Source organism: Syngnathoides biaculeatus, chromosome 12 (genome assembly GCF_019802595.1).
Source record: "Syngnathoides biaculeatus isolate LvHL_M chromosome 12, ASM1980259v1, whole genome shotgun sequence".
Classification (NCBI taxonomy): Eukaryota; Metazoa; Chordata; class Actinopteri; order Syngnathiformes; family Syngnathidae; genus Syngnathoides; species Syngnathoides biaculeatus.
The window spans coordinates 16,417,794-16,439,477 of record NC_084651.1 but is presented as its reverse complement, the minus strand read 5'-3'; the positions used below and the strand labels follow the sequence as shown (position 1 = coordinate 16,439,477).

The 21,684-nt window shown below is 42.1% G+C and overlaps 1 protein-coding gene across 2 annotated transcripts; it reads right to left on the bottom strand.

Moving 5' to 3' along the window:
• Positions 1 to 460: 460 nt before the first annotated feature.
• sertad2b (SERTA domain containing 2b) lies at positions 461 to 20,987 on the bottom strand. Of its 2 annotated transcripts, none has more exons than XM_061837725.1 (2): positions 20,767 to 20,987; positions 461 to 5,253 (listed from the first exon to the last, which is right to left on the bottom strand). In XM_061837725.1, exon 2 carries the CDS (start codon positions 5,247 to 5,249, stop codon positions 4,047 to 4,049), a length of 1,203 nt encoding a protein of 400 aa, XP_061693709.1. In that variant the 5' UTR covers positions 5,250 to 5,253; positions 20,767 to 20,987; the 3' UTR covers positions 461 to 4,046. The 2 variants fall into 2 exon arrangements, with proteins under 2 accessions (XP_061693709.1, XP_061693710.1); XM_061837726.1 differs by lacking the exon at positions 20,767 to 20,987 and adding an exon at positions 19,626 to 19,819.
• Between the last annotated feature and the right edge of the window lie 697 nt (positions 20,988 to 21,684).

Genomic DNA, 21,684 nt, shown 5'->3' with positions numbered 1-21,684 from the left:
GCTATATTATCTGGAATACGCGATAGAGAATCGACTTCAAAACATGTTCTGTTCAATTGCCATTTTAAAAGCTTGTGGGACATGGCTAAGGGGGTGGAGATTTAGATGGCCATCAGAAAGGTCCATTGACACCTGTTACGATTGCATTGGGTAAAAAAAAAGTAAACCCCCCCTAACATTGCTGAATAATCGCGGATAAACTGTCAATAATATATTTTGGGATTGATCCCCCGCTACCACAAAAAAAAAAAAGTGAAAATAAAATACAACATTGAAATACAGATTGGAAAAAGCGAATAGGTGACTCTGTGGGTGCAGAACTGCAAGTATGCAGGGTCCTCTATATATGTATTTACACCATACTTTAAAACAGGGGCATTACTAGGTTTTGACGTTTGGGGTGCAGCCCTAAACTTAATTGTCACAGAGAAGTCCAATATTTATTTAGGCGGTCTGGGACAACGGACCTTCACTGTTAACACACGAGTGGCAAGCTTGGTCACTTTTCAAAGGAAAGCACAAGTCATGTTTTACTCTTTATTTTGTGTGTGTGTGTTTGTGTGTATATAAAACTACAAAAGTAAGACTTTCAAATTCATAGTCAGCAGTCAGTTTATCTAATATATTTTTTCTCCTTTACAGGGGGCGGGCAAGAGCTAGAGAGCGAGAGAGAAGGGGTGGGGGAGTTTTGTGTTCTATTGAATAGAACAAGGCACAACTCGAAGGTCTGTGAAAAATTCAGCCTTTGGAGGAACTCAGCCTTGACTCTGGTAAGTCTATCCCAGGAAGTAGTGCTGTGTCGCATGCTCGAGCAGCGCAGAACAAATTCAGTGAGAAAAACTGATCCGTGAAGTCCCAGGAGCTCATTTGTCGTCCATACTATGTACATACGTTTTGGCATCGAAGCTTCTATGACAAGTTTTAGAATCTTGATATCTGGAGGTTGCAGATTTTTTTTTTTTTTTTTGCATACTGCTATATAAACCAGTTCAACGGAAAAATCTGTGAACAAAAGAGTAGGAAACACGTACAAAAAGGAACAAAAGAGACCCATGAATACAAAAGCAATACCACTCTTAATTCCACACAGATACATTCTTATCTGAAGCAGAGTACATTCCAACTGCACAGTTTGTACACATTTACAATACAAAGGTTCACTTCAGATTAAAATAAATATATTTACAAAGGCCAGGGAATAAAAATAAAAATAAATAACTTCATAGACAGAAGGGGGGAAAAACACCAAAAATAGGGACAGAAACCTAATGTAGTTGTCTGTAAAAACGAGAAGCGGTGCTGACGGTTTACATACTGCAGGAGGTCAAAGACAGACTGGCAAAGTCATGCTCCACCAATTGAACACCTGTCACTTTTGGCTAACACGGTAAAATGAGTACAGCGTCTCAGCACCCACTACAAACCCTTGAACACAGTAGCTCCTTAGATTGCCTTGATTTTTTTTTTTTAATAAGAACAATAATAACCATTTATTTGTAGTGCACAATTAAAAGTAGTTGGACCAGAGTTACCTGAAGGCTAATTTGCATTTGCCATTTTCATACTGTATATCAGTATCAACCATGCTCGGGTGTGAAAAGCACCCACAACATTAGCAATATTATCCATCTATTTTCCGAGACGCTTATCCTCACGAGGGTGCCGGAGCCTATCCCAGCTGTCATCGGGCAGGAGGTGGGCCTCAGAACTGTGACCCTCTAACCAGTTGTGCTACCGTCCCGCCATTAACAATATTAAAGCAGAACTTATCCGTGTGGGTTTTTTAGTAAATACTCCTGCAAATTATGATGAGGTTGAATGTCTACTTTGCTGTTTTGCACAAGTGAAATTCTGTGTTCTGCCACAGAACTCTAAAAATGTCAGGTCGTTGGAGGCTCACTGGGGAAACCACAGACAAATACTTCTTTAAGTACTGAGCAGGGATGAGAACAAGACAAATGGATGCGTTGTGGAAATTGTGAGTACTATCGCATGATGGTATACTGTATATGAGCTTCAAGCAGACCGATGTAAAATGGATTGCTTGTATACAAATTGCAGCGTCTCAGGTGTGAAATTAAACAAGTAAATCTTGTGGAGCCGCCTGTTTTTGAAAAGACTGGTGCGTGCAGTAAATCTTTATTCTTTGTGACCTTTTATAAAGGCTGCTGTGAACTCTTTTAAAGCGTAAAAAAATCTTTCTCTGACTCGTGTTATGTAAAGGGCGGACTTTCCCCGGCGAAGGCCGCATCCAAACTCTGGTGGAACTGCTCTCGTCGTGGGCGTCATTTGGTCAAGTACGCCCAAAACAAGCAGACGAATCCCGCTTGAAAAGGTGGTCTCGGTTTTGTTTGGAAAATTGGAGTTTAGTCACGTAAAACTAAAGTAAATGCAGTTGGGACTTCATGCATGTTCATTTGTTCGAGGATGACCATAACAATGTGAATGCTCAGCGAACCAGAGAAAATACCAAAGTACACAGCCTGAGGAAAAGTGCTGTACTACATTTTGTTTTTGCTACACACTTATGATAAACAGACATTTACCGTATTTCAATATATGACACTGACATTGGCAAAGTTGTAATCATACATTTTTGAGACAAAACTAATGCTTTACAGCCAGGATTGCACGAGTGCTGAGTCTAACATTCTGACATCGCTTGAAAATAATTACTGGACAGATTTAGCCCTCCAGGAGTTGTGTATGTTTTTAAACATTCAGGGTGTTTGGGGTGAACCTCAAAATGGCGCTGCACAATAAAACCCTGAGATTTCGAGAGCACGGGCTTCTATTCTGAACACAACAGTTGGCGCAAATAAACTTTGTGTAATACTGTACGCTGTGCTGTAATTTGTCGGTCACGCTACTTTCCAAATCGCTTGAAAAAGCAAACAAACAAAAGAAGGCTGATCTAGAAATACACTTCGTACAATTTTAAGGAAATCATTGAGCCACAATAGTGCCGCAATCCGTTTGCGTGCAATATGTGATAGCAGATTTGTTTACAGTTGTTGTGCATGTCTCTGTTTCTGTTGGACTTTATAGAGTTCATCCCCACCTGACCGGAGCACAAAATAATGCAACTTTTTCTAATGTAAACACAACAAACCATGCTGTATAGCTGATCAGAATTCTACTGCAAACCCCAGAATATACCCCCCCATCAAAAAAAAAAAAAGCCGGTATGAAAGAACATCCTGCAACCAATCTGCGCCAGCAAGCTAGTAAACCCAAACCTGAATTAAGATCGTCATCACGTGACCGCTCTGAAGAGTGTCCGAAATATAACCAAAGAGCGGTTACATCATCGAGCAAATATGGATTGAACTGCCTTGCATTTTTGAAAAAAAGAACGCATATGTAATAAAAGACAATGAAATTATTATTATTTGATCAGGAGGCAATCCCTCACTGAATGAACAATAAATTTAATAAGTTAAAAAAATATTATGGAGGAAAAACTCGGAGGAAACAAAAACAAAACAAGAACTGAATGAGTGGTCATGTTTTGGAAGGCACTCATCTGCTAAAAGACACATTCAGTGTGCACATGCGTCTGTGATATAATTCGATCCATACACACGCATGTCAATTTTTGTACCAGTTAGGATCCTCCTAGGATTGGAAAAATAACAATAAAATAAAACAATCTGCGACACATTGAAGGCTATGGCTTAGGTCAGTGTTACAGATTAGAAATAGGATTACGTTCATATTAGAAAATTCATTTGTTGGAGGCCCTCACCAGTATAGAAATGTAAACTGATGTGTCTTTGCTTCCCAATAATTTCATTTCTGCGTTTGGAAAGGTGAGGACAGTCCGTGCACAGTGTTGAAGTAGTACAAGTAGTAGTAGGAGTATTAGTAGTAGTAGTAACAGTTGTCATAATAAGTATGACAACTGAAAATTACAATTGCAAACTTGGAAAACATAAAATGAAAAACAACAAGCAGAAAAACAAATCCCAGATCTGTGGAAAATATGAATTTCAGTCTCCGGTCTGGATTGAATTGTTTGTTTTAAAAGTTGGGGGCACTGCTTGTCATGAACCGACCAGCACTTCCATGATGTGATCAAGTTCCGTCAGATCAATTTTGAAAGGCTGATTGGCTGAAACTTGGGGGGTGGGGCCACCGTACGGAGACGCGAGCGATTTGAGGAGGTCGTCCGTCGTCACGACCGGGGACACTTTGGCGAGGCCCAGGCCGGCCGTCACGCCGACCGTCCCCGCGGTCACGCAGGGGTCAAAATCGTACATGGACGTGTCTATGTCGGCGAACAGGACGTCATCCAGCGCCAGGTCTGTGAGAAACCCGGAGGGCGTGGAAGGGGAGGGATGAGAAGGGTAAATGTCCACCGGGGCGACAGGGGGCACTGCGGGGAGAGAGTCCGTCGATCGAAACTCGGCACAGCAGCCTTCCGCTACCAAGACGCAAGCCGCTTCGCTTTTACAGCCCGAAGTCGCGCAGTCTTTTGCTGCGCCTACAGGTGCAGGGGACAAGGCCGCTAAGTGGGGGGGCTGGGGGAGTGTCAAGGGAGCAAGGGAGGTAGTTACTGTCATGGAATTGGCTGCTGCTGTCCTAGTTATGGCTGTAGGAGGACGTAAATCCATGCCACTCACATCAGTGGACGAGGCAGGCGAAGAGATAGCGGCGGACGTATGACTTTGTAACGGGGGTGGCGACAGAGGAGGAGTGGGCGGCGACGAAGCGCAAAAGGAGGAATCCGCACCGTCGTCCTCCAGCAAAGAAGCCGGAGTGAGGCAGGCATCCAGCAGGGGCGGGCAGGTGGGAGGCACCAGCGGATGTGGCGAAGGTGGAGGAATGATCACTGGCACGAGCAGAGCGGAAGGCGGCGATACCTGGGCCGTCACCGCGGCTGACAGAACCCCAAAGGAGGGCGGGGCCTCGCGGAAGCCCTCGTCCATCGGGTCATCGGGCGGCGGCGAAGGTGGCAGAAGCAACGGCCGCAAGGAGCCCTCCTGCTTCAGTTCATCCTGGATGCGCCGCAGCATGTTGTTAATGAGGACGCGACGTTCCAGGCTGGGCTCGCTCAGGGGCCGCTGGCTGTACAGCTTCATGAGGGAGATGTTAAAGATGGTCTGCCTCTGGAGGGTGTACGACACCTTAGACAGGCCCTCGTGGACCAGGCCTAATCCTCCTCCCGCCACCGATGCCTCCAGCGTTTTGCCTTCCAGCATCTCTTCATCCTCATCCAGTTTTCGCTTGGCACCTTTACTGAACATAAATCTGGAAAGCAAAGACAAAAGCGTTAATATCAAAATAGAAAACGTTTCGCAGTGCAAATATCTGGAGGACCTCCCCCACCTGCCAAGCGTGAAATCAAGAGTCCAACGGTACCTTGATTATATTAAATAGATTTTCTTCATCAAAATTGAGGCACATCAATGAATTGATCAATTTGAAAGTCAATTACTAATTTAAAACCACTGTTTCACTTGGGTGGCACAGTGGCTCAGCTGGTAAAGCGTTGGCCTCATAGTTCTGAGGTTCCGGGTTCAATCCTGGACCTGCCTGTGTGGAGTTTGCAGTTTCTCCCCGAGCCTGCGTGGGTTTTCTCTGGATACTTCGGTTTCCTCCCACATCCCAAAAACAACATTAATTGGACTTTCTAAATTACCCCTACGTGTGATTGTGAGTGTAGCTGTTTGTCTCTCTGTGCCCTGCGATTTGCTGGCAACCAGTTCATAGTGTCCCCCACCTCCTGACTGTTGACAGCCTGGATAGGCTCCAGCACTCCCTGCGACCCTTGTGAGGATAAGTGGCAAAGAAAATGGATGGATGGATATTTCACTCAAAATTGTCCAAATCTTTCATTTCAGCCTCTCAACACTCAAATTTTTTCCTGATTTCTGTAGTCTCTCTGACCGATTGTATTTGTGTTTCATTAGAATAAAACATTTGCAAACATCTGCTTTTATTTTGGGGAAAAAATGATTAATAACCTTGCTTTTTTTCTGACACGTCACAATGTTTTGATATTGTATTATTACCATGGTTATGTATTGAGAATCAAACACCGATTGGAACCGGGACTCACATTCCAGCTCTCTCAGAATCATTCAAATAATTTTTTTTAAAAAATCTGCTCCCAGGTTTGATGCCTGCAGTCCACCGAGCCAAAAGCAGAAAGTGAAAAAAACCCAATGAAGTCGACGCAAAAACCAACAAATAAGAACGCGCACAAAATACTTCCGCCAAAACACGCAGCTTGGTCAGCCAGAGAAGCTCAAGACGAAGCGGGCCTCCAGCGTGACTTGTGAGGGGACACTAACAGACAAAGGTTAGAACACAGGTAAACAGGTAATGCTTTCACAAAAAAAAACACAAAGAATCTACACTCAGTACAAATATTTCACCAAACAAGTCCGTAAATTGAAAAAAATAAGATTGATTTAATTGTAGTACTAACAGGGGTTACGTTCCTATTGCGTGGAGCGGTTCTGCGCGTCAGTTGACACGAATGACGTCTCATTTAAAAAGATGAATAGGGAAAGATGTTTTAAGCTAATTACTCCAATGCTGAGGTCACACAGCAACATGCTGTGGAGTCTGCTCATTTGGAAGCAACAGGTGAGACTCAGCACTTATCACATGGTTTACTCTTAATTTATTTTCTTGTATGACTGCATCAGCAAACAATACACAAAGAAAAGTACAGAATTTGATCCAAAGTGACTCAAATGGCTCTGTTCAAGTTATGGTTGTACCTCAGACAACAGTCGCACTCACAATCACACGTAGGGGGGGATTTAGAGTCTTCAATGAATGCATGTTTTTTGGGATGTTGGAGGAAAACGGAGTGCCTGGAGAAAACCCACGCAGGCACTGGGAGAACACGCAAACTCCACACAGGCGGGGCCACAATTCGAACCCCAGTCGTTAGAGCAGTGATGACAACGCTCAAACCAGTGGTGCCACCATGCCACCTGAACATGAATGTATGGTTGTTAAATAGCATCAATTAAAAGAAATGTACAGTGTTCTATTAAAATCCAAATCTTTTTTTTTTTGGGGGGGGGGTTGGGCTGAGGTTCATAAACGTTGCACAAAAACAGAACCCCTCCTCCCAACAACATGGCGAGTACCCACTACCACAAATAGATTTGGGTACTGAGAGAAACGCCGAAGTATGCACTGGATTACAAACTCCGCTCGGATATAGCAGCCAGAGCGCCCGCCCACCCGGCCTGGTGGAGTAAGAAGTTGTCACTATAAAAACGGTTATATATGTCTGAAACTTATTTTTGAACTTGTTTTTTTTCTACAGTATTTGATACAATAAAATACATTTGCATCTGAATAGTAAGATGCAGTGGCGTTGATATTGAGTAGATGATACAAGATGTAAGTAATTGTACAAAAAAGAAAAAAGTGGCATTGCTGCACCGCCAACAGAAGCCATGATCTAGTTTCAGGAAGGAGTTTTTTTTAGGCAGCAGGTTTATTACAACAGCAGATTTAATAAAGCATGCATTTATACCAAAGAGCAGATGAAAAAGGAACATCTTTGGTACAGACTGTGGCCCAACACACACACACACACACACACACACACACACACACACACACACACGCAGGTTATGTAATGGCAGTGTTCCCTGCTGTAGAAAAGATCATAGGCCACATTTTAAGTCAAACCCCTTCCACCACCACCCCCCCACCCCCTGCTAAGCAAATACAGGACAGAGCTGCTCAGTGTGCAAGACATACCAACACACAATAATACATAGCCACAGTATATTCATAAGTGCAACTTTTCATGCAGTTTGAGATACTTTGTCTGACTGGCGCACTACTGGCCAAAAGGAGGGAAAAAATGGAGACAAACAAGAGCGAAAGAGCAAAAACAGGCATCACTGCAGTACGTTTGATTCTAATCCAGGCTGACAGGCTCATAGAGCCAGCCGCTATACATACACACACAGGCATCCACGCAAGCAAACACACACACAGGAAGTGTGAGCTGCAGGCCCAGTCACCATGACTGGTTGGTTGCCATGACAAACAGAGTCAGATGGGAATTCACCCAAAGAGATGACAAAGAATGAGATGGTGGGGTGGGAAGGGGAGGAGGGTGGGGTTTCTTAGGGTTATGAAGGAAGAGAAGGAGGTGGAAGAGGAGGAGGAAGAGAAGGTGGAGTCAAAGGTAGTGAGCAACATTTCAAAAGAGCAACTGTCAAGCAAATGAGACGAAAAAATACGCATTTCGACTCACTGTGCTGTTGCTGTAGTCAACAATAAGGTGGTGGAACACATTTTAAGACAATGGTTTTAAGAAAATTTAAGCTTTTTTCACTCATTAAACACAACTTGACCCAAAAGAGAAGGCTCCCCAATTAATTTTGTCTAGCCAAATGTCAACTTTGTATTGAAATATTATTCAAGATATATACTTGTTTAATAGACCATGGTTGCCTCTAGTGTAGATAAGGTGACGGATAAATGAGCTCTTTGTACATTGCAATGCAGTTCTACACAACAAACAACAAACAAATGAACTACTACCTTCCAATATTGTCAATTAAAACCAAGCATTATTGTCTTTGTGTCAGAAAAATGTTATGTTAAAGTATTTCTGTTAATTCTTTGGACGGGGTGCTTCTTTGATGACACAAATCTTCCAAAATGAACCGTTGCGTTGCGTGGCATAATAAAAAGATGTTATCATATGACTTAAACTCTCCAAATACTTTACAAGACCTCAGTTAAGAACATATTAAGTAGCAGATATTGATCTCGCTGCAGTTTTGCTTTTAGAACACCTGTTCCAAATGAAGAGCTACCGTCATGAATGATGTCACACTAAAAATCTGGTATATTGTGCAAAACCTAAGTGGACCTCCCGGGTCTTTGGATCAGCAAGTATTTCATCATGCAGTACATTTGCTTTTTAAGAGGAATAAACAATAACAATGGAAAGTGATTGATTCATCATTGAGCCTCTTTAGGGTGGTTTGTTCTTTGTGATAGCGTTGGTGAAAGCTACAAGGGTTAGCAGCTACGAATGGGACTTCTTTACTGTTTGCATGTATATTGCTCATAACGGGGTTCTAGTTCCAAAATGGTGAATCAGAGGTACATAAAGAGCGTAACAGAATAAGCGACAGATTTTCTAAGGAGTTTGCTTGTGTAATTGAGTGCTGAACAAGCTGCGCATGTGTGCCTGTCTGACTCATGTCAGGGTGTTTGAACTCAAACTCCAACACAGTGTGCGGGGCTGAGCTGACATACCAGAGGTGCCCCACCCCTTACATTCCACTTCAATGTCCTCCTCTTCCCTTTCCTTTGCCCCACCTCTCCTCTTATTTGCAGTGTTTTTGATTCTTCCTCATCCAATCCCTTTTCATCATCTCACCCACACACATTCCCATTCACAAGTTCAGAACCCAGCTAAACTTAATAATCCTATATATGAAGACTCTTTTGTGGATCCATTATCTCTAGAAGGTGGAAGCACTCCAACAGGGATGGGCCAATCTGAACCAAGCCCTTAATCATTACAATGTATCATCTGATTTCTATCTTCTTCTTCTTCTTTTCCTTGCGGCTTGTCCCGTTAGGGGTCTCCACAGCGTGTCATCTTTTTCCATTGTAGTCTATCTCCTGCATCTTCCTCTCTAACCCCAACTGCCATCATGTCTTCCCTCACAACATCCATCAACCTTCTCTTTGGTCTTCCTCTCGCTCTTTTGCCTGGCAGCTCCAGCTTCAGCACCCTTCTCCCAATATACCCACCCTCTCGCCTCTGAACATGTCCAAACCATCGAACTCTGCTCTCTCAAACCTTGTCTCCAAAACATCCAACTTTGGCTGTCCCTCTAATGAGCTCATTTCTAATCCTATCCAACCTGCTCACTCCGAGCGAGAACCTCAACATCTTCATTTCTGCTACCTCCAGTTCTGCTTCCTGTTGTTTCTTCAGTGCCACCGTCTCTCATCCGTACATCATGGCCGGCCTCACCACTGTTTTATAAACTTTGCCCTTCATCCTAGCAGAGACTCTTCTGTCACATAACATACCAGACACCTTCTGCCACCTGTTCCAACCTGCTTGGACCCCTAAATATTTGAAGTTGTCCACCCGTGCTATCTCTTCTCCCTGTAGCCCCACTCTTCCCTGTCCACTTTTCTCATTCACGCACATATATTCTGTTTTACTTCGGCTAATCTTCATCCCTCTCCTTTCCAGTGCATGTCTCCATCGTTCTAATTGTTCATCTGCATGCTCCCTGTTTTCACTGCAGATCACAATATCATCTGCAAACATCATGGTCCAAGGGGATTCCAGTCTAACCTCATCTGTCAGCCTATCTTTTACCACAGCGAACAGTAAGGGGCTCAGAGCTGATCCCTGATGCAATCCCATCTCCACCTTAAATTCTTGATTTCTAATATAGTATCTTATATTGAATCAAATGTATCACAACCACATCCTGGGGTTATTGATTTAATTTTCATGAAGTATCAATGAGAAAAATAGAACCACTAAAATTGGTATGTAATGATGAGAAAGATCCATCATAACAAACTACCATGAACTGTTTCAAAGCTGTTTCAGACAATTTGGCAATTCAGTATAACCAACCAGCCTCAGAACCGCAGACCACGTGTAACCACACCAGCCCAGGACCTCCACATCCAGCATGTTCACCTCCAAGATTGTTTGAGATGACCTGCCCCGAGAGCTCCAGGAGCAACTGGTTTGCATAACCAAAGAATTTCTGCACAAACTGTCAGAAACCGTCGCAGGAAAGCTCATCTGCAAGCTCGTTGTCCTCATCTCAGTCTCTACCTGACTGCTGTTCGTTGTCATAACTGACCTGAGTGGGCAAATGCTCAAATTCAACAGCATCTGGCACAATTGAAGAGGTGTTCTCTTCACGGATGAATCCTGGTTTTCAATATTCAGGGCAGATGACAGGCAGGATGTGTGGCTCAGGGGTTTTCTGTCACAGTTGTGGATCGAGAGGTGCGGTTATGGTACGGGCAGGTGTATCTCATGGGCAAAGAATAAAGGTGCATTTTATTGAATGCAAAAAGATAGGGAGACGGGATCCTAAGGGCCAATGTTGTGCCATTCATCAACAACTGTCACCTCATGTTGCAGCATGATAATGGACTCCCCCCTTCGTTGCAAGGATCTGTACACAAGCACTGGAAGCTGAAAACATACCAGTTCTTGCAAGGCCACCACATGCCTCGGACATGTCACCCATTGAGCATGTTTGGGATCCTCTGGACGGCCATACACGGGCAGCGTGTTCCACTTCCTGCCAATATCTAACAATTTCACACAGCCAGTGAAGAGGAGTCGCCCAAAATTCCACAGGCAACTATTAACAACCTGATCAACTCTATGCAAATGAAATGTGTTGCACACCGTCAGGGAAATGGTTGTCACAGCAGATACTGATGTGTTTTCTGACGCCCCCAGACCTCCACAATAAAGCAAAACTGCACATTTCAGAGTGGCCTTTTATTGTGGCCAGCCTAATGCACACGTGCAATAATCATGTTGTCTAATCGGCATCATGACATGCCACACTTGTTAGGTGGGATGGATTTTGAAATGAGGACAAAGGAGAAATGTTCATGAACTAAAATTTGGACAGTTGTTTTTTTTTTTTACAATATTTAAAGGAAATTGCATTTTTTGTGTATGTAGAAAAAGTTTTTAGATCTTTGAGTCCAGCTTGTGAAAAATTGGAGCAAAAACTAAATCATTGCGTTTACATTTTTGTTCAGTGTAAGTTATAGATTGCTCATTTCTCAACCGATTTTCATTAGGTTTCCGGTTTGGTCAACTCCATAGTGTATGGTTATCAATCTACAACATTAGAACAACAAGAGCGATAAAAAGAAATGTTGCGGTAAATTGGCTAACAGAGGAATTCATCTTTCAAATGACAATGGGACTTACCACTTTCAGTTTTGTTTTTCTGGAAAGAAAAAGGAAAAGGTTTCCCTGGATTAAAAAAAAAAACTGAATAAGAAGGGCCCCATGTTAGTATGGAAAAGGGCTCTTCTTAAATGAGTGGATGTAGTCTTCCTCTTCTTTCCCACCATAAAGTTGATAAGTAATAAACATAAAGGTATTTTTGCACGTTTTAGTTCTTTAGAATACATTTTCACTCATATCTATATTGCACAAAATTTTAACCAGCCACTGAATAAAGAAAAGAACAAGTAAACGTAATTGTAAAGCTGGAATGGACTAGGTGCATTTAGATTCATTTCAAAGGGAAACATCACCTTGGTTGAAGAACAATTTGGGTTAAAAATGGGGTCATAGAACGAATTAAGAGCATAACCTGTAGTTTTTCCATATTTAATGTTCAAACTGATGAAGATTTTTATTTTTTTTTAAATATCAAGTCATCAAGTTGATTTAAAAAAAGTGCTTGTCATGACTGAGTAAAAGAGAAACGCCCCCAATTGGCTCAGTTGTTGACAAGCAACGATGGGATGAGTGTCATCACTTTGTAAGTAACTTTCTGAGCAAATGGGCCAAAAGTTCAAGAACAATGTTTCTCAATGTACAACTGAAAGGAATTTGGGGATTTCATCATGTACGGTCCACACTTTGCTGCGTTTTTATGTTTTTATATCTCAAAAGTATTTTCTATCAAATTCTGTCGTCATACTCGAGCAGCTACTGGAGACACATTATTTGTGTGTTTTTGAAATACTTAGCAAATAAAGATAATTATGATTCTGAATCTAAAACTATTAAACCATGGACACTGTAGCCTCTGGGCTATAGAGGAGAAGGGCCATCCATATTGTTACCAGCGGCAAGTTCAAAAGCCAGTATCTGTGATGTGATGTCCCCGGAATGGGTATCTTGCACATTGGTGAAGGCACCGTTAATTGCGGAAAGGTACATCCAGGTTTTGGGACAACATATGCTGCTGCCTTTTTGAGGGACGTCCCTGCTTACAGTATGTCAGAGATACAATGCCAAAAGCAAGAACTACAACAGCATGGCTTTGGCATAAAGAGTGCAAGTACGAGACTGGCCTGCAAGCAATCTGGACCTATGTGGCGCATTAAAAAGCGCAAAATACCATGTCGGAGACCCCAGACTGTTGAGCAATTGAAGTTATACATCAAGCAAGAATAGCAAAGAATTCACAGTTTGTGTCCCAATTCCCAAATGCTAATTGAGAGTTGTGAAATGGAAAGATGATGTAGTTGTCGTAAACATGCCCGTTTCATCTTTTCTAGAATATGTGAGTCAATATTTTGCGACAAGTCAATAAAGTTTTGGCATTAAATATTGTCTTTGTTATGTATTCAGTTGAATATGGTAGAAAATAATTGCCAAATTATGGTATTCTGTTTTTATTTATTTTACACAACAGGGGAACTTCATTAGAGTAGGGGTTTGTATATGTCGATTTTTTTTTTCTGATGCTTGTTAGCAAACTATTCCAGTTGTGGCAATAATAGTCAAATATTAAAGGGATAATTTACAAGTGGAATATATACTTTTTGATTCCTTACATACAAAGAATTGGCTTGCTGGAGGCAGCACGGTTAAAGCATCTGCCTCACAGTTCTAAGGACCATGGTTCAAATCCCAGACCCATCTGTGTGGAGTTTGCATGTTCTCCACGTGCCTGCATCGGTTTTCTCAAGGTACTCCGGAACCCGTAGGTGTAGATGTAAGCGCAAGTGGTTGTGTGTTTACAGTATATGTGCCCTGCGATTGGCTGGCAACAGATTCAGGGCGTGCGGTGCTTCATGCCTAAAGATAGCTGACATGGGCTCAATCTCTCTCGCAATCCTTGTGAGGATAAGTGGCACAGAAAATGGATGGATGGATGGATGGATGGATGGCTTTCGGGAGTGCCCACCAACAACAAATTCTATGATCTGCCTCCAGACACCACTCTACAATAGAGCTTGTGCGCCTACATCACCGAAGTCACGTGACTGGCCATATTGACGGTCTAGCAAAACATTCTTCAATGTTAATCGGTTGGAGACGGCACGAAAATACATCTTATAGCACGACGCCCAGAGTTTTGTCTGATACCGTTAAACATTTAGAAGGTGATAATAAACAAAGGTATGTGGAAAAATTCGAGACGCTTGGCATAGAGGACCCATATTTAATGCCGAAGTCGATGTTTTCCCCAATAAGAAAGTGGACTGTTAACCCGCTTCCGCTTGTCTTGGACAACTGGATCTGCACATGTATCTGGTGAGTAAGTCGTCAAGATTTACACGGAAGAGTTTGAAAGCGTATAAAATTGTGGACGCATACAAATACTTCATTGCTGGAACTGTTCTCAATCAAGAATAAATCCCACATAGTGATGGAGCCACTCAGATTTTTTCAATACATATACGAATATTTAAATAAATGACCTCTGGTTTTACACAAACTCGTTTTCATTAACTGTGATTGGTAAAAAAAGAGTGAGTCGGCTCCAGGAACCGTGTTGCAGCCACACGTTAAACTTTGGTAAACTTCTCCGTGACAGACGTTTTTTTTTTTTCAATATGCAATGTTCTCAAATGAGTCCAATGCATATTTAAAAAAAGAAAATAAACCCCTGGGTTAGGCTTCAGACCCCGTACACAGAAGCGTGTTCCAGCCACACGTAAACCTTCGTAAACATCACTGTGACCGATGATATTCTTTTTTTTAAATACGCATTGGACTCATTTAAGAATAATGCATATTTAAAAAAAAAAAGTCTGTCAGGGGGAGGTTTACCGACGTTTAACGTGTGGCTGCAACACGCTTCCATGTATGTTGGAGACGACTCCCTGTCTTTTTTTTTTTAGCGCATTTTTCTCAAATGAGCCAACATGGCATTATGAATATTTCTTGGGAATTTGAGATTGAGAGAATCATTCCTACCTGAAATGAAGTGATGGTTTTGCAGGCGTGTGCGTATTTTGGGTGGGCACCATCCATCTCATTTAATTGCTGAAATCCATCGACCTTTTCTCATCTTTTCAGATGGTATTCCATAGAATGATCTCTTTGAATGTCTGTCTTGTCTGTTGTAACAGCCAACACCACAACAAGTCTCCGGCATTGTGAATATTCTGCTCCGGTTCAATGTCCCCCAAACTGTCGAGCAGCTCTTTTTGACCGGAAATATGGCACAGTGAAAATGGTGACGTCACGTGCACGAGCTCTATAAATACTATAAAGTTAAACACTATTACCTTCTTCCCCAGCCTTAGCTTTTAAATCTTTTCATCTGGCCATGAAGCTGAGCAGGCTAAAAAAAAAAAAACACCAACAAAGAAATGTTCTGAACAGCTATAGCACACCTGATTTACTAAACTAATGCTGTCAGGATTGCGGAGTGTGGATTTGGTGGAGGAAAACTCTTCTTGGCATGGATTGTGGCAAAATGTTGTACTACACTGAGGACACGCAAGTCTTGTGAAGAACATTGTAATTAACATACCAGTCTGTTCAGATCGGCTTGATCGGTATCAGCCGATAAATAGCACATTATGGTGATTGGCTGATCAGCTTTAATGTCATAATTCGCCAATCCGATCAATGAAGTCATTGATTGGCTCCATAAGAGACATTTACTCTGCATCCCCGTTGTACACAGTATATTTCAATCCATAAGATATTTTATTCTTAATTTTGTTGCGTTTCTTTCTATGTCTTTTACGATCACTGAGCTTTGTCAAATCAAACAGTAATGGATACACTCGTGACCACGGAAACAACAACTACAATGGATCGCGTATGTATTGTATTGCTCAAAAAAGAGCAATACGGGGAAAAAACTGTGTGGTGGTGGTCACCGGTGCTCGGGAGAAGACATTTGTTGAAGGACCCCTTGAACTACGTTCACATTCTTTTAATACGATATGGGTCACAAGCAGCCAACAAAACGTTATGTGGCCTGGGAAGCTAGTGCTACCACTAAGGGTTGTACGTAGACATGCCAGCGTTCTGTTGAATATTGCTCTAAGGTTTCGGTGTGTGTGAAGTAATTTGATTACAATGAAGTCATTTTATTACAGTAAGTTAGCACATTATTTCTGTTATATAATGTTGGTTTGACTTGATCACAATACATGACCTGACTAGAGAATATTTTTTCAAGATACTCAGTATACAACATGCAATTATATTCAGTAAACGAACAAGTCATTTAAATAGAGAAATTGCTCCATCTTGTGATTCGATAGGTAATCGGTTATTGTTATTGATCGTTGTTCAGTGATTGGTGATCGGCCTCAAAAATCCTGACTGTTTGAAGCCTAATTTTAAAATATTTAAGTTTCCATTAAAAAAAAAAAAATACGTAAGTCTTAACAAAGGAGCTTGTTCCTTCAGGTGGATACTTTTAACTTAAATGTATAACCAATAGAGCCAAACAGAAGATACAGTAAATAAATGTCATGCACACAGACATGCACAGTGTGAGTGTTGAAACGTCATTCATATACAATACATACCTAAGTGTGGCCAGCCAGAGTGAGCGTGTATGAATGCATTGTGCAGTAGTGCAGCGCAAGTGGATGGACTCTGCAGTGATATTATGATCCTGTAACCGGATACCCTGGTTTCCGTGCCTGTGCTACACATCCACCCCTCCCCCTCGCATATACCAGGCTATTTTAGGTTCTCTGGATTCACAAAGTAAAGACAGACAAGCACAAATACTGTAAGACACTGGTGCAGGTGGATGGCTGTGGCAAAACATAAAACATTGCGCGACAGCACTCATGACTTCGTTCAAACTGCGCAGCTCTGCACTCAGACATGCAGCTCAATACACGAAGACGAAACTAAGCGTGCGTTTGCCTGTGTGAATGAGACACAATGTGGTCCTCATAAACACATTCCAGAAAAAAACAGGAGGATGAGCTTCTTGTAGTTGTCTCCAGAACAGACACAATCCACCCATAGTGTTTCCTCATGAAATACAGTACAGTGCTGCCTTGATTTATGAGTTTAACTCGTTCCGTGACCACACTCCTTAGTCAAAACACTCAGATCTCAAACCATCTTTCTCATGGACACTAATGGAAATTCTATTAATCTGCATCTCTTTAAAAAAAAAAATACAAATTTTAAATCAGTTTTTTGATCAGAGAATAGTACTTAAATGATAAAGTCATTGTGCGGCTTATTCTCATATGTCAGGTTTGCCCACCAGGCGGCATTATAAGAGATCTACAACTGTATAATGTGTAAAATGCAAAAATGTGTCACTTTTTGCAGAGAATAAAGAATAAATATCTATGCGTAATGCTATGTTTTCTGTCGACATATGCTGCTACACAGTCCTCTCGATTAACAGGTTATAACACCCAAACGTTAAGCTACTCATAAGCCCCTTTTTACACTGCGTTATCATTAAGATAGCAGAATTTCCTAAATCTGGTTGTTTTGAATATGGATTAAATTCTTTGTTTTATGTTTAGTTTGACCGTAAACCTCAACTGAGAGTGGAAAGAAACAGAAGCAAGCACTTCGTTCTTGATTTATGATTTGTTCACCATTCAGTTAACAATCTAGCTTATGCACCTTGATTTTTTGTTAAAACAAAAAATAAGTTGAAAGATGGCCCATGTCTTGAAAAACTCCTAAATCGGCTCATTTGTGAATTGAGAGGCCACTGTATGTGCATTTTTGATTACTAAAAATTACAAATATGTACTCAGGATTAGGTTACACACCCATCAAAACAACTATATTGACAGAGCCTTTTCCTGAACAATATTTGTGTTCACCTGTGACTGTGTGTGTGTTTGTGTCCGCGTGTCTGTCTGTAAGTATGTGCGTGCACACGTGTGTGCATGTGTGTGTGCGTTTGTTTCTCCCTCTCATCACGATAGCATTCACATGACAGCGGTCAGCTGCGTATCAGACACTACAGTGTCTTGCATAATGACAGGCTTGGTTACAAAGCACTACAGTTTCTACTAGACAACCTGAAGAATCCCATTCATGTGGAGATAGCGGACAGAGAGTGAGTGAATATAAAATGAATTCAGGTACAAATGGGGGGTCAATTTAGATTAAAACGATTGTGTGATTTATACTCAAGATAATACAACTATATCCTATGAATTTTAGACACATTTCGAAATTGCCGGCACAGTGAGTGGGGAGCACGTCCGCCTTACAGTTCTGCAGTGAGGAAGGAGTATGAATTTGGGCTTGGATACGCCTGCATGGAGTTTGCATGTGATCCCTTGCTTCTGTGGGTTTTGTTCAGGTACTTGGGCTTCCTCTCTCGTTCCAAAAATATGCATGCGAGGTTTACTGAAGTCTGTTGTTTTGATGTGCCTTGTGATTGCCTGGTGACCTGTTCAGGGTGTACCTCATCTCTCGCCCAAAGTTAGGACAGGCTCCAACACACCCAAGATTATAATATGCATAAAGGGTATACAAAATGTATGGATGGATAGATGGACAGACAGATAGACGGATTTCAAGATTGATGTCTGTTGACAGCAACAAGGATTGGAGGGTATTCAAAGAACCACATTCACTACATGTATCTAGTAATTGTCTTCATTTTCTGGTTCAAGCAGAATGTGCATGGAGCACCATGAGTACTGAGTATTAACACTGAACAATGAAAACGGTGACATTCATTCACAATAATTGTAGCGCAGTTAATAAAGGGTTTCTCACCATGAACACACGTTATGTGTACTGTGTAATGAAAAAAAACCCCGAATTGAGCAGATTTAGGTCAGCAGACATGTCTGCATGCTGTGGAGCACTCCTCTCTTTCTTGCTAGCCTCTGGTGGGAGAAGCACAGCTTGACACTTCAAGCAAGTGCCCCAGGAACTACTCAAATCTACATCTTCAATCTCTCTAGGTGCCTCATTACTGTAGTATGCTTAACTTATTACTACTGTATATTAGCCTTACTAGTAAAAGTAATGTACCTAGTGCCTGCCTCTTTACTGCAGAATACCTCCATTACTAATCAACCATCAGTCTTTTTAATACCGCTCGATGACGACACTATTACTGCATTATACTGCCTTATATTTACTATTGCAGAACAGCTTTCTCAGTACTACATTATTTCTGCTGTACACCTGTCTCATTACAAGTTTATTTCCCTTATAATGCCTGTCTCACTACAGTGTTATAACAACCATAATATTATGATATAACACTTTTTAAGTGCTCTCGACCTGCCTTACTACTGCCATATATAATACTTAATTACTGCTGTATACCTCCATAATTAGTGCATTACCCATACCATCTCATGACAGTATACCTGTCTTATTACTGCAGAACATTTTAACTGATGTATATATAGGACCTCATTTTACACTAGCACGTCACCAAACAAAAATTTCACAAAAAGTATAACTAAAATAATAATGATCTCATTGCAATTTAACCATATATTGACTTAGTGTGAAATACAGCCCTGTTTATTCGAACATAAAGCTCATATACTTGTAAGGAGCATTGACTTATTCTGTTGGATAAATGGCAACAGGTGGATGGATACACAGGTTGATTTTGCTATCTAATGAAAGAGCATTTAATTACAGTGCCTGTCAGTGTACATTATTGACACAGATAACTAATAATCTTTTTTTTTTAATTAAGGAAAATTACCTGCGACACCTCAATGATCTCTCACGGCACACTAATGGGCCACGGCACCGTGGTTGGGAATCGTTACTTTAAAGACTTGTTGATGGAAAAATAACAATATCCTGTCAGTTAAAAAAGGAATTTTTAAAGGCTGTGTTCTAGTCTTGTTAAGTCTTCACTATTTTCCAACACTCTTCCTTGTTTTAGTGAGGAAAGGTTGTTGTCCACCCGCTCTGCCCTCCTCCAAATACTTTTAAGAAGCAGAATATCGTTGCAACTTTGTAAGAGTAAACTGCTGAAACTTCTCCAAGATACAAGCTTTGATCTTCAGTTACTCAGAGAGGCTATGAAGTGAAAACGGTCACTTCTTTGATCACGACAGTAAAGTATTTCCTACAATATTACATGCATGTAAGTTGCAAGTGGATATTATAGCACGTCCTGATGCTCTTCCAATTTCATTTGACGTGAGCGCCACGGAGACGTGCAACTCCATCGACTTTCCTGTAGCACCCCCAAATGTCCAAGTTGTCATCAGTTTCCAAACACGCCGAAACTCGGGGGTCTGATGCGATTCACCTCCAGACAACACCGACTACCTTTGGCGCGACTGAAATTATTTGATTTGACGCTTGATAATCAGCCATTCTGTCAGGCTGCCTTGCTGTGTTGTAGCCCAAGTCACAAAACAGCGATCCCCCCCCCCCCCCCCCCCCATTGACTGAGACAGTCCCACTGAATAGTGTTAAAACACTCCGCTACGGCACTTTTGCTAGCCAACAACGCTAGAAGAAGTTTAACTGCGTGCGCTGAGGAAAGCTAATGGTCGGTAACGTGAACGTGTCGCCGGTGCCGAAACACAAACGGTTCGCTGAGTAGAAAAGTTGCGATAAACTGGAAAGTGGCGGCGGCTGGCTCCCCTGTCTTCGCTCGAGACGTAAGGACGATTTCATGGGAGGGAGAGAGAAAAACGTCTTGTCTATCAGAAAAGAATTCATAGAACAACTTTTCTTTGCTCGCGGCTCCAAATCAGTCAGCACACTAACCAACACGACAACATTTGAGCACAAATACCGGAGTGTGTGGAACACGGCGCTTCTGTACCATTAGCTTGGCGTCTATTTGTCATATAGCGCGTTTGAAGTGAGAACAAGTGTCTTACCAGGTTCAGGTCCGCCGGAGTTTTGAAGAAAAACATGGGGGGGTATTTAAAGAGTCCACTCGACAAGGGGGGAAATAACAAGGCGTCCTCGCTGCTGGAGATTGTGTGACACAATGGCGCTGATAGGAGGCAGCAGAAAATGCCTCGCTGGTAGGAACGCTGATGCGTTCACGGATCCTCGGACCGGCGGACACCTTTCGAGAAGCCGAGACACGCGCTAATTTGTGACGTTTCTGCCCAGGGGACTCAGGCGTGAGTGGAAAGAGGCGGACAACAAGACCTGGGATACACACGGATTAGCAATAAATTCACACAAATGTTAACCAGGCACGGTTCGTGGAGATTTAAAAAATAAAGGCCTGGGACCAATAGGCACGCACCTTCTGCATTGTTTACATAACCTGTGCATGATCAATATGTGATCTCATGTGATGTGCAAAATGGTTTTCTTTACATTTTCCATTTGTCCAATTTCATCATTTGCCACCTTTGCTTTCCTCAGTCTTGATTTTTTTTTTTTTTTAATGAGCCCATTACTCGGGCAAATAAAACTACCTCTGTTTACATTTCTTTTTGACTACTGCTTGATGTCGAAACATTTTACACAACCGAGATCCTTGTAGTGTTGTCGAAAGCCAGTGGCTAACAAGACTCGTAGGAGGAGGACGAGAAGGCAGAGCAGGAACAGCTGCCAAGCATGTGACGCCATTACATTTCCCCCGCCCCACTCCTTACTACAACTAACAAGATGGTCTGGGGGTTATTGATGCGGTCGCCGTGGTGCCAATATTAGCAGATGTCAGGTGAGCAGTTAACTTCCAGATAGCCAGCCAGTCGCTTGCTTGCACAGACAAAACAGCGGCGGGCCCTGGTGGTCCCCACAAGACGGCCAACCGAAAGTGTGCACGCGCTACCCCC

Excerpts from the sequence above, each read along its gene's own strand:
- sertad2b (XM_061837725.1), bottom strand. The coding sequence starts at position 5,249 with ATGTTCAGTAAAGGTGCCAAGCGAAAACTGGATGAGGATGAAGAGATG.